General features: G+C 39.2%; 1 protein-coding gene across 1 annotated transcript in view; it reads left to right on the plus strand.

The window, feature by feature from the left end:
* The first annotated feature begins 305 nt into the window (after positions 1-305).
* LOC136442987 (N-acetylated-alpha-linked acidic dipeptidase 2-like) overlaps positions 306-14,054 on the plus strand; it is a 35,018-nt gene continuing 21,269 nt past the window's right edge. The window contains exons 1-2 of the mRNA XM_066440031.1: positions 306-457; positions 11,145-11,274. Of these exons, the coding sequence (XP_066296128.1) occupies positions 11,163-11,274 (112 nt within the window). The 5' untranslated portion in view covers positions 306-457; positions 11,145-11,162. The remainder of the gene's footprint in view (positions 458-11,144; positions 11,275-14,054) is intronic.

The following is a 14,054-nucleotide window of genomic DNA, read 5'->3' on the forward strand; positions in this document are numbered from 1 at the left end:
AGGAATCTACCTATATTTATAGAGAAATATTGTGTGATATTTCTCATAACATTGTTGAATGCGGTCACCGGCTGGCCAATTTTCAAAGGCTCAAACCACTATATGATAGGTGTATATTATTGTTCAATTCAGAAAGAATATCATTTTGTTAAGTTTGCAAACCGGATTATTTTTCTAAATCTATTTCTAAAAAGCATTATTGACAACATATTTAGATGTTAAAAATTGTATGATATTGTAATTGTCATTATTATGAATTATTATTTTTTCTAATCCCCCTGTTTTACAAAATAGCATGGTGTTGTAATGTTGTCCAAGGCGCTTGGTAATAAGCCATGCCGTGACCTCTCGGTCGCATACCAAGGTGAGAAGGTGTTCCAGCCGTGTTTTTGTTTTGATGTCAGCGCTAGTGCCACCTTGTCGCAAAGATCAGAGAGATTGTGCCATCACAACCTAGGTAGGTAAATATGGCTGTTTTTATGATAATTTCGATGCTTGTGAAAACCATTCCGATCACGCAGCAGGTGTGATTGCCTTGTAACCTGATACCTTATCGTGCTTGCCTGTGAGGTACCGGTTTTAAGGCTCTGCTAGGCAAGACACCTTTAGACTACCAAGGAAGTTTCATCCAAGCTTCTGCTTGGTCAAGTGGAAATCGAATTTCAGTTGATAGAGAAATAAGGCAAAATATTTCACAACAAAACGATATGGTACAACTCAAAACGCTGCATGCAAAGTTTGATTGGTCAAATTATGAAATTAGGTTAAGTCAATTTATCAACAAGAAGTGCCACTCCCCCAAGTCTTTTGTTTAACAAAATTGTTTTGTAGCTTGGATATCATATCAGATGTATGTTATGTAACATGAACCCACAAACTTTACAAAGACTCTTATGAAATTAAGTTAGATATTGGGGCATTTCTATTACTGTAATTCTTGAAATGTTTGCACTGGTTTTATTTTCATGTTTTTTTTGCAGTGACTTTTGGCTGCAAAATCGTAACCCTACGAAATGTGTTTTGTATACTTAACATGTGTTGATGATCATGATCTTAATACAGTGCTAAACTTTCTTCCAACACTAAGATATTCACGGATCAACTTTTCGATAACCACTGTAATTCTTGAAATGTTTGCACTGGTTTTATTTTCATGTTTTTTTTGCAGTGACTTTTGGCTGCAAAATCGTAACCCTACGAAATGTGTTTTGTATACTTAACATGTGTTGATGATCATGATCTTAATACAGTGCTAAACTTTCTTCCAACACTAAGATATTCACGGATCAACTTTTCGATAACCACTGTCGCCTTCTTCAGGATCAATAATCCGTGAATACCTTAGTATTGGAAGAAAGTTTAGCACTGTATTATGATGACTCACCAACACATATGAGCTTCCATGATAAATATCATGGTCTATTGACATTTAGAATTGCTGTAGGCAAATAGCTCAAATCAATTTCTAATATTAATAATAAATTTTATTGTAACTACATGCCGGAGGGCTAACTTCAAGTACAAAAAACACATAAAATAATGATAAATACAATGATATCAAGGGCTACATCCAATGTTATACAACATTCTAAAATCTACATGGCGCTAGTTTGGTTGGGTTTGACTTCTTCTTTTGAGGCAGTGGAGGATGAATTTACTCACTTCTTTTATAATTTATGGGTTCTTTGATTAGTAGAATTGTTTAATATCATTTTGGCATCAGAAACTGAGAAAGTACAAGAGGTCGAAATCCTCATCATCCCCTCTCTTCATGCCTCATTAGTAGGTTTACCAAAGGTCTGTTTCCCTAATTAACCCCTGACCTCCACAGACAATATGTCTTCCCCTCCTTGGAGCTGATGAAAGCTGACCCCACTGGTGAGTTATTGGGGCAGATGGACATACCAGGCCAGAGTTTCTAATATGACATTTTCACCTCCTTTTCTGCTGCATGACACATGCGTTTTTGATAGCTTGGTGGGACACTGGAAAGGAGATTGTGAACATATGAAGGATTGAAAGGTCGCGACCCAGTGACCATAATTCTTGGCCTAGGCTAATGGCTGGTGGTTTACACCTGTTGCACCCATTACCAGCTGTACATGGTAGCAGAACACAGTATTTCGCCTATGGGGATTTATATGGTTAAGGACCCTGTAGTGAGAAGGTTTGACGCCTCAAAATCTATAGCAGGGTACACAAGGAAATTTATAATACAAGAATCGAATATGTACAAGGTAGCAGAACACAGTATTTGAACTATTTCGCCTATGGCCATTTACATGGTTAAGGACCCCAAAGTGAGAAGGTTTGACCCTCAAAATCTGTAGCAGGATGCACATTAATAACAAGAATGGAATATGTACAAGGTAGCAGAATACAGTATTTCGCCTATGGGGATTTACATGGTTAAGGACCCAAAAGTGAGAAGGTTCAACCCTCAAAATCTGTAGCAGGGTGCACATTAATAACAAGAATGGAATATGTACAAGGTAGCAGAATACAGTATTTCGCCTATGGGGATTTATATGGTTAAAGACCCCAAAGTGACAAGATTCGACGCCTCAAAATCTTTAGCAGGGTGCACAAGGAAATTACAAGAAGGGAATCTGTACATGGTAGCAGAACACAGTATTTCGCCTATGGGGATTTATATGGTTAAGGACCCCAAAGTGAGAAGGTTCAACGCCTCAAAATCTGTAGCAGGGTGCACAAGGAAATAACATAAACGAAAAAATCAGAAAAAATTACATACATAAAATCTACACAAGAAATCGAATTTTCACGAGCAAGTTTTCCTCGCAAACCCTAATCCCTTTCCTCACAGTGGTTTTGCTAACTTAGCATCACTACATTTTTATTTACACTAACTAGCTCCTAAAGTAATTTTTGTTTGAGGTCCTAGCAGCACTAGCAGCAAGATACTGTAAATACATTTAAGTTCGCATGGTTTTTATTTTGCGCTAAGGCGAAAATGGAGTGTTTGCGGTGGTTTTGAATTCGCGGCAACGATAAAGTCACATGCTGCTACAGTATTGGACAAAAATATTTGCGGTAGCTTTAAGTGTGCGGTGAAACGGTCGCCACGAAAACCGCTAACATTAAACCACCGTGAGCATTTCTGCATTTACAGTACTCATTTCTTGAAGCAATAAGAGAACCAAGAAGAAGAAAAAGATCTTAAGAACAGTGTAGGTTTTGAAAATACTTTGAATTTTATTGCAACAGACACTTTTGCTTTTCTCTAAGCAAAGACTCATTTTCTCCAAGGTAACATCTGGAAACCTCAGACCACCAAACGAAATTCGTCAGCCTTTCGAGTAGATCTGCAGCAGTAATTACCATCTAAATAACTTTTTCCTCACCAGGCTTAGCCAGTGACTGAAAACTTGTTCCTACAGGATTTAGATAAGGCAGGCCACATAAGCCCTGGTCTACAAGAAATTGGTTGGTATCTTAAAATCAGTCCAACCTCGTTATACTATTTCTTACAATTCCAGTACCTGTACAAATATATATCACCAGATTGCTAACTTAACTTCTTTCCATAAAAAGGGAAACTTCAGTCATAAAAGAGTCAAGTGGTTAGTTTGTTAGTAAAAAATATGGATGAATATTTTTTGTGTCACGGTCACCTCACAGAGGATGAACTGAACTGAACTGATAGTTGCAGGAGAAACTATTAAGTTGTAAATGTTGAAATTGAAAAAGTAATGACTAGAGTAGTCTACAGATTCAGAAGATTTCCTGGTCTGCTGTAGGGCAACACCAGCTCTTAATCTAATTATGAACTAGCCAATGGGCTCTTCTATGGTAAGCCTGCAATTTGCTCACAGACTGTAGATTGTAATCCATACTTCTGTACCTGGTACTACCAGCAAGTGGGAAGTACTACATTGTACATGCCAGGGCTCAAAATTCATTTTTGAGATTAGGTGCACTGGTGCTATTCTCCAAGCAGAGGCTTCGATCGAGAGGGGTAGTTTTGTCCGGGATTTTAACATTCCTCTCCTCTCACCTCTGCAAGATATCGGAAGGCATCAAGCCTTTTAAATCTAATCACTTTGACACATAAAGGCGTTCTGAGGCAGAGGTGAGAGGAGAGGAACGTTAAAATCTCGGACAAAACTACCCCTCTCGATCGAAGCCTCTGCTTGGAGAATACACTGGTGCACCTAAACCTTAAAAACGAGGTGCACAGAAAAGATTTTGGATGCACAACAATTGAAATAAAGTAAAATGTCAGTAAAATGTAATTATTGAAAACTTAACTGCCAACTCCAATCTGTAATTCTATAGATAACTTCACATTCAAGTAAAAATAATTGTAAGTAATGCTAGAAAATGCGCTATGCTACATCAATTTAAAAAAAAGTTATATTGATTTTTCTGATACTTAAAGTGCAAGACTATTATATGCAAGATGTACAATAAATAGCACCTTTGCCCTAAAGCCTTAGAAAATACCTAGGTGCACTGGTGCACCCACAGTCAAAAATTAGGTGCACAACTGTACAAAAGTGCATGTGCACCCAGTATTGTCCACATACACTGTATTCCTGTATATTGTATACTTTAATTAGTTAATAGGGCAGGTACACATACGTACGTATGTAATAGTACTATACATGTCTAGTACTATAATTTCAGTAACAAAATTACCTTTTCAGTTTTGCTCTGTAATATGGATTGATATTGAGGTATAGTTTTATCAAATTATAACTTATGATAAAATGTCACCACACTTTTTACTGGGTATGTGCAGGCTTTTATTATCTATTTTGGTGGCTATTGAGTTTTAAAACTGAACATCTAAGAGTAAAATCGTGAGTATAAATTTGTCAATGGGATAGCGACCCAATCTTTTTTTTTCAAAATGGGAAAAACAGGAGAGGCGATTCCGAGATGCAACAAAAAGAAAATTGGTGTGGCCTAAAGCTGGTTTATATCTTGGTTCAATAAACTCAACAAGATGTGGACGTTTGTTTATTCAAGGAGACTGGGTTTGCCCCTTGTCAATCTCTAGCTTGTAGGACATGTTGAAAGTTTACTTAGTCTCTGTAGTTGTCAGAGGTGACTGTGTTCACAGATGTGGGGAAAACTCAGATCAGATCAGACTACATATCGGTAAAGTTAGTCGTGTGAAACACAAAAGGTTAATAGTTGAATAAGGTACAATATGGGTGATATCCTACCAATATCTTCAAGTTCCAAGTTGGACTGGACAACATGCAACTTGAAGACATCTCAGGAGGTTTGTGTCTTATTCTTCAAACTCAAGATTAACGTTTGATTGTAGCCTTTAGCTAGTTTATTTAAAGGCACCCAGAGGATTTTATGAGGCTTGAAAACTAGAAATATTCTAGTTGCTGTAATCTTTATTAAATTGACATTTAATGCCACTGTTTACCACATTTGCGTGCGGATTTCTCATAATTATCAAAAGTGCTCAAAAGCGGCGCAAAAATAAACTACATCGTTAGACCGATACCATAGCCCCGCCCACCTCCGTCAAAACGTAGAAATGCAAAATTAAAACATGAAAATGCAAATATTTGACGGACATGCAGTCACTCTCTCATAATGGTCAAACCGCTAATTGTGATAGACAGTCAGGATCAGTCTATTGGGGCTTGCATTTTCTATCAGTTCTCACCATACAACGACATCGTATCTTTGCTCCTTTAATGTTGATATGTAATGGTGTAATTGAAAGTTACTAGTTGTAGGAATGGCTAGAAATTTGAGTTCTTTTATTCATTTTTTAAGTCTCATAAAATGCTCTGGGTGCCTTTAAATAGAACATTCATCCCTATTATTTTAGTGTGCGGTGACCTCGTAAAACCTGGAGGTACTGAGTTTGAATCCCTGACAGGTCACAATCGCGATGTTGTACCCTTGGGAAAGGCACTCCATGCCAATTTCTTCACTCGACTCAGACGTAAATGAGTACAGTCAAACCTGCCTAGGCGACCACCTTTTCAACGCGACCACCTGGCCATGGCGACCGCTTTTTCTCGGTCCCGAAAATTTTCCCCATAGGCACAAGCATTAACCTGCCTGCCCAAGGCGACCACCTGTCCAACGCGACCGCGACCGCCACGAATTGGGACCGCACAGAGCACAGTCCCTGCCCATGGCGGCCGCCTAATTTTCAAGCTTGTGGTGACATCGGATCATTTTGCTGTCGGATTTCAAGGAAATGTTTTCAAGACTTTGAAGGACAAAAATAAGGACAAAATTATATGGAATAGCAATGTTATAGAAGCGATTCCTCCATGAAATGTTTTAATAAAACGTTCCCCTTATAAACATTGTAAAGACAAATGTTTGTGATGTTGTTGTGCCTATCGTGATCTGATAGTTTACCGCAAACTCAGTTCGGTTTGAACTCAATTCTAAAAACGAATACGTAGTGCATGGCGTCAAAAAGTCAGATTTCACAGAAATTACGATCTATTTCTTGTATTTTCAACAAAACTGTATCTGTGTCTTACTAAATTCCGCCGAAAAATGATTTCGCGGCGGGCAAAACATTGGGCGAGAAATGTTGTTCCTTGGTCCCGACGCCATCTTGGATATGGCGCGGCCCGGATTTGGCGTACCGCTGACCTTCCTAAAACATGATGCTTTTGTGATGAACGTTTACGAATAATCTAGCTATTGATAAAAATTGATATTCTTGTTTTCTTTTTATTTCCATGAATCTCACAAACCTTTATTGGACGCTGTGCATTCTGCTGCACTGACTAACCTTTCGATGCGTCGCACAGAGATTGGCGGCGCCGCGCCGAAATCACACCGTTCCGTTTTCATCTTTAGTTGTCAGATCGAAAACTTGTTGACCCTTTCATCCAGCGGTCGGCGCCCCAAAAAAGGCTGGAGCCAGCAGGTGTTTTCTAGGGATTTGTCTTAGGCCTTAAAACTTCAATGATTTGCGTGCGTGTACTATTTATGTAATGTGTGAATGCGGGAGAGCGCTGCGAGCTCATCGAGGCAACCATTGTTTTGTAGTCAAAATTATGACGAAAATTTGTACACGATGTAGCGGTATACAATTATTTCAATGATAACGGAAAATGAATTTTGTAGGATCTTTCTATCAATGAGAATTGAACCTGGTGGGGGTCATGCTGTCTATTTAAAATTCACATAATTTTCCATCCATTTACGTTCTGTATTTGAAAACCTCGACCTGGAAACATGTGAGTGGAATCCTCTTCATGGCGACCACCTGTCCATCACGACCGTTTTTGCTCAGTCCGCAGGGTGGTCGCCTTGAGCAGGTTTGACTGTACCTAGCTTTGGCTAGGGACATTCTCTCAGATGGGATGTAAAGCCCATGTTTGAGAGAGAACCATACCTCAACCCACCAGTTATGAAAAAGAGTAGGGTTTGTATGAGTGGATCAAATAAATCTGAATATGTAGCTTGTTCTGTCCAGGTCAAACCTGGGGTGTTATGCCATGAGACAGTTTACCAAGTATGTAATACAAACAAACAATGAACTTGGAATGCACGGTGCCCAATATGCTGATTATAAAGATTTGAATGCATCCCAATATGCTGATTATAAAAATTTATAATTGGTCAGTACAAACCTGGTGTGTTATGCCATGAGACGGTTTACCAAGTATGCAGTACAAACCCACATTGAACTCTGAATGCCCCCCAATATGCTGATTATAAAACTTTAATCGTTACAATAATGTAAGTTTTGGTGACAAACTGTTTCTGTGAATAATTATCTCATCATCACCAGTAGCATTACATGTACAAGTTTTCCAATCAAAGTTTTTCGTTTGTTATTTATTGATCACCCTTCAGGATATCGTAGATCCCTGCAGAATGAAACTGAGGAGGGTTAATGGTCCCGAAATGGCCGAAATAATTCCTGAGAGCTTATTACAACATCACTCACTGATGTGCCGACAGTTTTATGCCCTCCAGTGTTGTTAGGATAGATAGTTTCATCAGTCCCTGTAGTCTCAACATCTCATCACTATATACCTGTGTTCATGATAGGGAAACAAAACTCATGTACCTTAAGATTTATTCTTGGCACAGCGTACCAAGATTTCATTTGGCCTGAAGCCAACAAGGAACTCCCGTATTTGTGGTAATGTTCCCGTAATTCCCAGTTTTGCAAATCTAACGAGCCATTTTGTGTAATACAACGGGGGATTTCTTCCAAACATGAAGTTATTCCATTTCCTTATATGATTATATGTCATTTTTCTCTCCTCTTTTACATTATATGTAATGTCATTCAAATCCCATTTTGAAAATTTGATGCTCGTTTGATTAAGACTTTATCCCTCACTGTCGTTAAATTTCCAGCCATTCCCTTTGAAAAACACGGACTGTGCACACATGACTTATTCTGTGCCCAATTTAAAAGGCATCAGCATATCAAAGATGCCCTTTGAGACTCAGGCCTGCCCTAGCCAGAAGCTTGTCGTCTCAATCCTTCCTCACTTGTCATTCGCAGTGACAGCTCGGGAATTCTAAAGGTGTCCTTCATGCATCATATATCCGCCGTGACAAGGAAATATCCGATGATACGGCGAAACCTGTACACATTTGGCTAGAGCCCCAGTTATATGGAGGTCCGATGAGCTAACTGACAAAGTATGCATACGTAATTTTTCTCCTTGTACAGAAGTCTGTATGTAACTGTGCTGGTATGTCGACCAGGAGAGCTTTTGGAGTTATGTCACATTTTTAAGGACTTCCAAAAAAACCTGCTGTTATGCTGGGCAGTCTTCCAATAGAGAATTCATTCATTTGTGGTGCAGGAATTTCAATAATGGAATGCCTCTGGTGGTGGTACTAATGTTAGACACTTATTGGTGGTATACTGTAAGCCTGATGGAGTATTATTAAGCTAATCTAGCATTGATTTTGACACTGGCTGCTGAGAATGGATGGATTTGCAGACTGATAAGCTTTAGTATAACCAGATTTCTTTTAACCAGTCTCAGCATATCGGCACAATAGGATGACGGTAAGGCTTATAATTATGTGTGGAAAGTCGACGAAAGTTACTTTCTTTGTGGTGTATGGCATTACATAACTATTTTGCACTATAGGTTATTTTTGGTATCAAAAGTTTTCTACACTGTAGGTCAAAGTAATTATCACTTGAAAACTTTTTGGCTAGAATTAAAAATAGAAAACCACGACTGGACCATATGGTAATTGTGCACCTGAAATCTTGGCAGAATCCTTGGTTACCATGGTGACGACCTTTACTGAACTCTCACACACTAGCTTCTTTATCCGCTCTATCCCTATTCCATCAACTTGCAAGGTGGCATCTACATGTAAATGGTACATTTGCATCAAGGGACTGCCTTTTGGCACATTTGTAACTGCAGTGAGAATTGTGTATAAACTGAGCAATCCTCCTCAGTTAGACAAGTGTATATACAAGTACCGTAGGGACCATTTTCAACAGAGTCCAGGTGACAGTTCCAACTTCTTCAAGACTTTCCCAGCCTCTAACAAGGTCCTTTGAGAGCCGAACCTGAATCCTTAAGCATCTGTCTTGCATACGGACTTCATCCTTGCAAAAGTTTCTTGCCTTATTTCTTCACCATCATATCTAGATCTCTATTTTGCGAAGTCTGACAACAAAATTAAAGGCAACCCAAGCAATATTAGGGCCCGAAAGTTGGATTTTGAAAGTCAATTTATTTCTATACATGATTTAAGTTCAAACAATGTATATACTACTATATTACAATGTATAGTGACGTCCATGATGCTAAAATATGACTTCGTTGTAATGTGAGAACACACTGAAAATCGCCGCCAGGTTTTTTGTAGGCTTGCGAAACTAAGGGGATCATCGATATCGTATGGCATGTTTTCGCACGGCTTGAAAATGCTCAAAGTATGAAGTTTTTATACAAATGTGCTAGACAGTGTTAGTAAATGTCACTATAATAAAGATTTCAGCATTTTTTTATTTCCATTTATTGGTCCCTAACATTGCTTTGGTTGCCTTTAAAACATCTCTTACCTAGAAAATCTTGCACTTCATATATTCTTGATTGTGAAGCAAATTGTATCCGAAGGGTATAACAATAACTATAAATGGAAAAGACCATTTGTCATCATAAGTTATGCCTCTAGCCTAGTATGATTTATGACCATTACAACCAATCTATCATACCATCTTTCTTGCTACCTGTACAAAAGTTTTCCACGGCCAAATAAGTAGTTGAACCTGCGGCAGTGTTAACGCTTATCAGAATCGGGGTCCATATTTCATGTACACGGAAAAAAGAAATGTATCTTCTGAAATGTATTTCTTACTGTTGTTTAGCGCAGTCTGTGATGTTCGTGTACTTTCATATCCGTTTTTCTTTTGTCAGTTGAATCATTCTCTTTTAAAATGTGGGGTCGTATGGCGTAACGGCAGGGTTTTCGGCCCAGAACCCTGGTTCGAAACCCCTGACGCCACCGATCTTGTGCCCTTGGGAAAAAGTCACTTAACACAACTTTCCTCACTCCCCCAAGTGTAAAAAGGGTATATTTATGTTTGTGGGTCACGGCACCAGCAATAGCTGCCTGTGTCCCAGGTGTATTGCACTGTTGCAATTCTAATAAAATTGAAATTAAAATTAAAGAATTCAAGGACAAATCTGCATGTATGGTCCTTATGAGGACTAGCAGTTCGTGAAGGTCAGGCCTCATACAATTCCTTTGTCCTCACATGTCCTCCGCAACATGACCTTGGCACACATGTCTTTGAAAAAGGCTTCATAATCATATCCAAGTTCCCCACACATCTTTCATTAGAATCCGATTTCCTACCATGATTCTTTTTCTTTGGATTAGGGATCACAACCTTCTCTTGCTGGGATAAAATCAATTGTAGCTTCACAGAACAGTAAAAACATTGCAGAGGCCAAGGCCTGTCCAAATAGGAGGTCTCTCGTATTTGTTCAGCACATACTGTCACGTCCATGGACTTGGTACCAAACCCTTACGCAGACAGTGGAACAAGCGCCATGTCTTCTACCAACGACATGCGGCTGTTGAACGAAGAAGATGGTACAACGCAAGAGGTCAAGCTTAAGAAGAGAAGTGAGTATCTTGTCTTTTAAGAGTTTCTGTTTTTGATGTTTTTTCAGCAGCAGCAGCAAGCGAACATGCCTGGAAGTACTACCCTCTCCATGAGTGAGAGAAGCGGGTACAGTCGTTGGGCCGGAGACATCGACAACATAGACCTACAAATTGCGCCAAAAGAGCCCGGATCAGAAGGTAAGGAGATTGATGTGGAAGATTTTTGGAATGCCACTTAGTACATGCTAAGACAGCAAAGCGTTAACAATACGTACCAAAGAAGTGAGGTATTTGCTGAAGCACTTCAGCAGGACGTATCGTATAAGGTCATGTTTGCATATATAAGGATGATATCCAGTCTATAGTTTCCAAAGGTTGCGTCAGAAAAAATCTGATGCAACGTTGACCAAACATCTAATAGAAACTCAGGATTTCTACTGTACAACAACTCCAATTAACATTATAACACATTGCTAATGATGAGGTACCAAGCTGGTCAAGGGTTAAAAGGTGTCTAGTTAATATTGACAGTTGACTTTGCTGCTGATTATTGATAAATCATAGCAAACAATTCACCAGCCAGACTGATTGTCCAGAGTCCCATGTATGCACAGTACCTTCTGGGTTTACCTACATGTGTATTTGCTAAAGTTCTAGATCTGACATCTACTATTCCAAAGAATCGTAGCCAAACAGAGGGGTTATTCTAGAGATTCCTTAGACTTGCTTGCCTTGAGTTTTCTCCAACCATCACTTCTCTACTGGTGTTTGGAGCTGACTCAAACCAAACAAGGCTGGATTGAAAACTATATTCATCAGAAAATAATTTCATCAGGTTGGTAGAATAATTCCGAGGAAGGTGTCTGACAGACACCGAAACGTCAGCAGGTGAGAATTACTAGTTGTGAAAAAAAGAACCAGACCTATATCCTATATTCATCAGTATTAAACTTTAGTGCACAGAAGTTGCCATTTGGCACCCCATTTTGTATTGGTTACAGGGAGAAGATTAAAAGATATTCCATAAACATACCACAAATCATGACAATCAGTCAACCCATTCTCGAGTTATAATTCTCTTTCAAAGTCTCATACAAAATCGGCCCCTGCAGTTAAAAAAATCCACTAGAGTGCCCAAACTTACATGTCTTACTCTCTACCCCAAGAGATACCTACCACACAAAAATCACGACCATAACATGTGACATCAAAACCGGAAGTTCTGCTGCAGTGCTGTAGAAAGCAGCTACAAGGCCCATTATCAAAGTTGAACTTTATTTTCCTTACCCCTACCCACATACAAAATATCAGAAGGATCCCTAGGCCTCTACAGCTTACGGAGATATGCTGACAACACACACAGACAGACAGACAGACAGACAAACAGCCCAAAAAGCATAACCTTCTTGGCAAAGGTAAAAAAAGCCAGCAAATGGCAGTTGTTATTATGAAAGCAGGTTGTCACAGACTTGAGAACAAATATCAGAATGATCCATCGAAAGCTTCTTGAGTTATGCTGCCAACACATACACACAGAAAGACAGACTGACAAATAGCCCCGAAAGCATAACCTTCTTGGCGAAGGTAAGAAAAGCCAGTAATGACAGTTGTTATGGAAGCAGATTGTCACAGACTTGAGAACAAGTATCAGAAGGATCCGTCAAACGCTTGAATTATGCTTGCAACACACACACAGACATACAACCCCTAAACATATCCTTCTTGGAGAAGGTAAAAAAAGTCAGTAAATGACAGTTGCTTAAAAGCAGGTTGTCACAAACTTGAGACTTTGAGGCTTCTGCACAATCTCAGCAAAACTTTTGACAATGCATGATTCATGTCGGCTCAACAAAAGGCTTACAAGTCTGGTGCCTCTCTACTTTACAGAGAGAATGTCTAACCCGTGGTGCAAGGAGGGAGCTTTGTAAGAAAAATGGTTTTAATATGCAGCAAAGCCTGGATTACAAGGTCATGACCGCCCAAGGTCAACAACATGTCTGACATCCGACTAACGTAAAATGATGGATTGCGACATACGTCTTCACGTATGACCTTTTTGCATCTGTTCGCTGGTGGTTTTAACACTAAGGAGCCTTCGTCAATTGATGCAAAACTGAGGGAAGTAAGCGTTCAGTTCAGATGAAAGACAAGTGCATTCACAAAAGAGAAATATTGAACCCAGAGATAAAAAAGCCCGAGCTCCCATTAGTAAGAGAGTTCTATTTTCCATTTGAAAGGTTTAGGGGACTTTTTGGACCTCGAGTCAGCTCAGGGCAGCTGATTCATTCATAGGGATTTGCTGAAACTTAGATGGAGACCTTTGATACCCTGTCACAACGGGCTCCAATATGTCATCGCTAAGGGCTGGCACATACTCAAGGCAAACTGCCGGGAGATTGCACAAGTTCTCAGGTCACAGATCAGGACAAGGCTACGGGATCCTTTAGAAGAGGGTTGTGCTGTGTCATACATCAACTAGCAACGTTGACAGGGACTAGGTCCTCATGGTTCAGCAAGTTTATTCATGCTTTAAGTGTGACAGCTTTTGAAGCTTCTTTCTCTTTTGGATTTAATTTGTGATAAACAGACAATATGTGTTATTATTTCAGTTCAGTGCAACAATGATAACATATAATTCAGCATTGTACTGAAACTGTCTGTGTGTTGGATAGTACTTCAATACCATGATGATAGCACATTTGTGTATTGGATTGTACCATGTTTAAAACACATCTGTGTATGGGACAGTCATTCAGTACCATGGTTATAACACATTATGTGTGGGACAGTAATTCAGTACCATGGTGATAACATATTTGTGTATTGGGCAGTAATTCAGTACCATGGTTATAACACATTATGTGTGGGACAGTAATTCAGTACCATGGTGATAACATATTTGTGTGTTGGACAGTAATTCAGTACCATGGTTATAACACATTATGTGTGGGACAGTAATTCAGTACCATGGTGATGAC

This window comes from Branchiostoma lanceolatum, chromosome 10 (assembly GCF_035083965.1).
Source record: "Branchiostoma lanceolatum isolate klBraLanc5 chromosome 10, klBraLanc5.hap2, whole genome shotgun sequence".
Taxonomy (NCBI): Eukaryota; Metazoa; Chordata; class Leptocardii; order Amphioxiformes; family Branchiostomatidae; genus Branchiostoma; species Branchiostoma lanceolatum.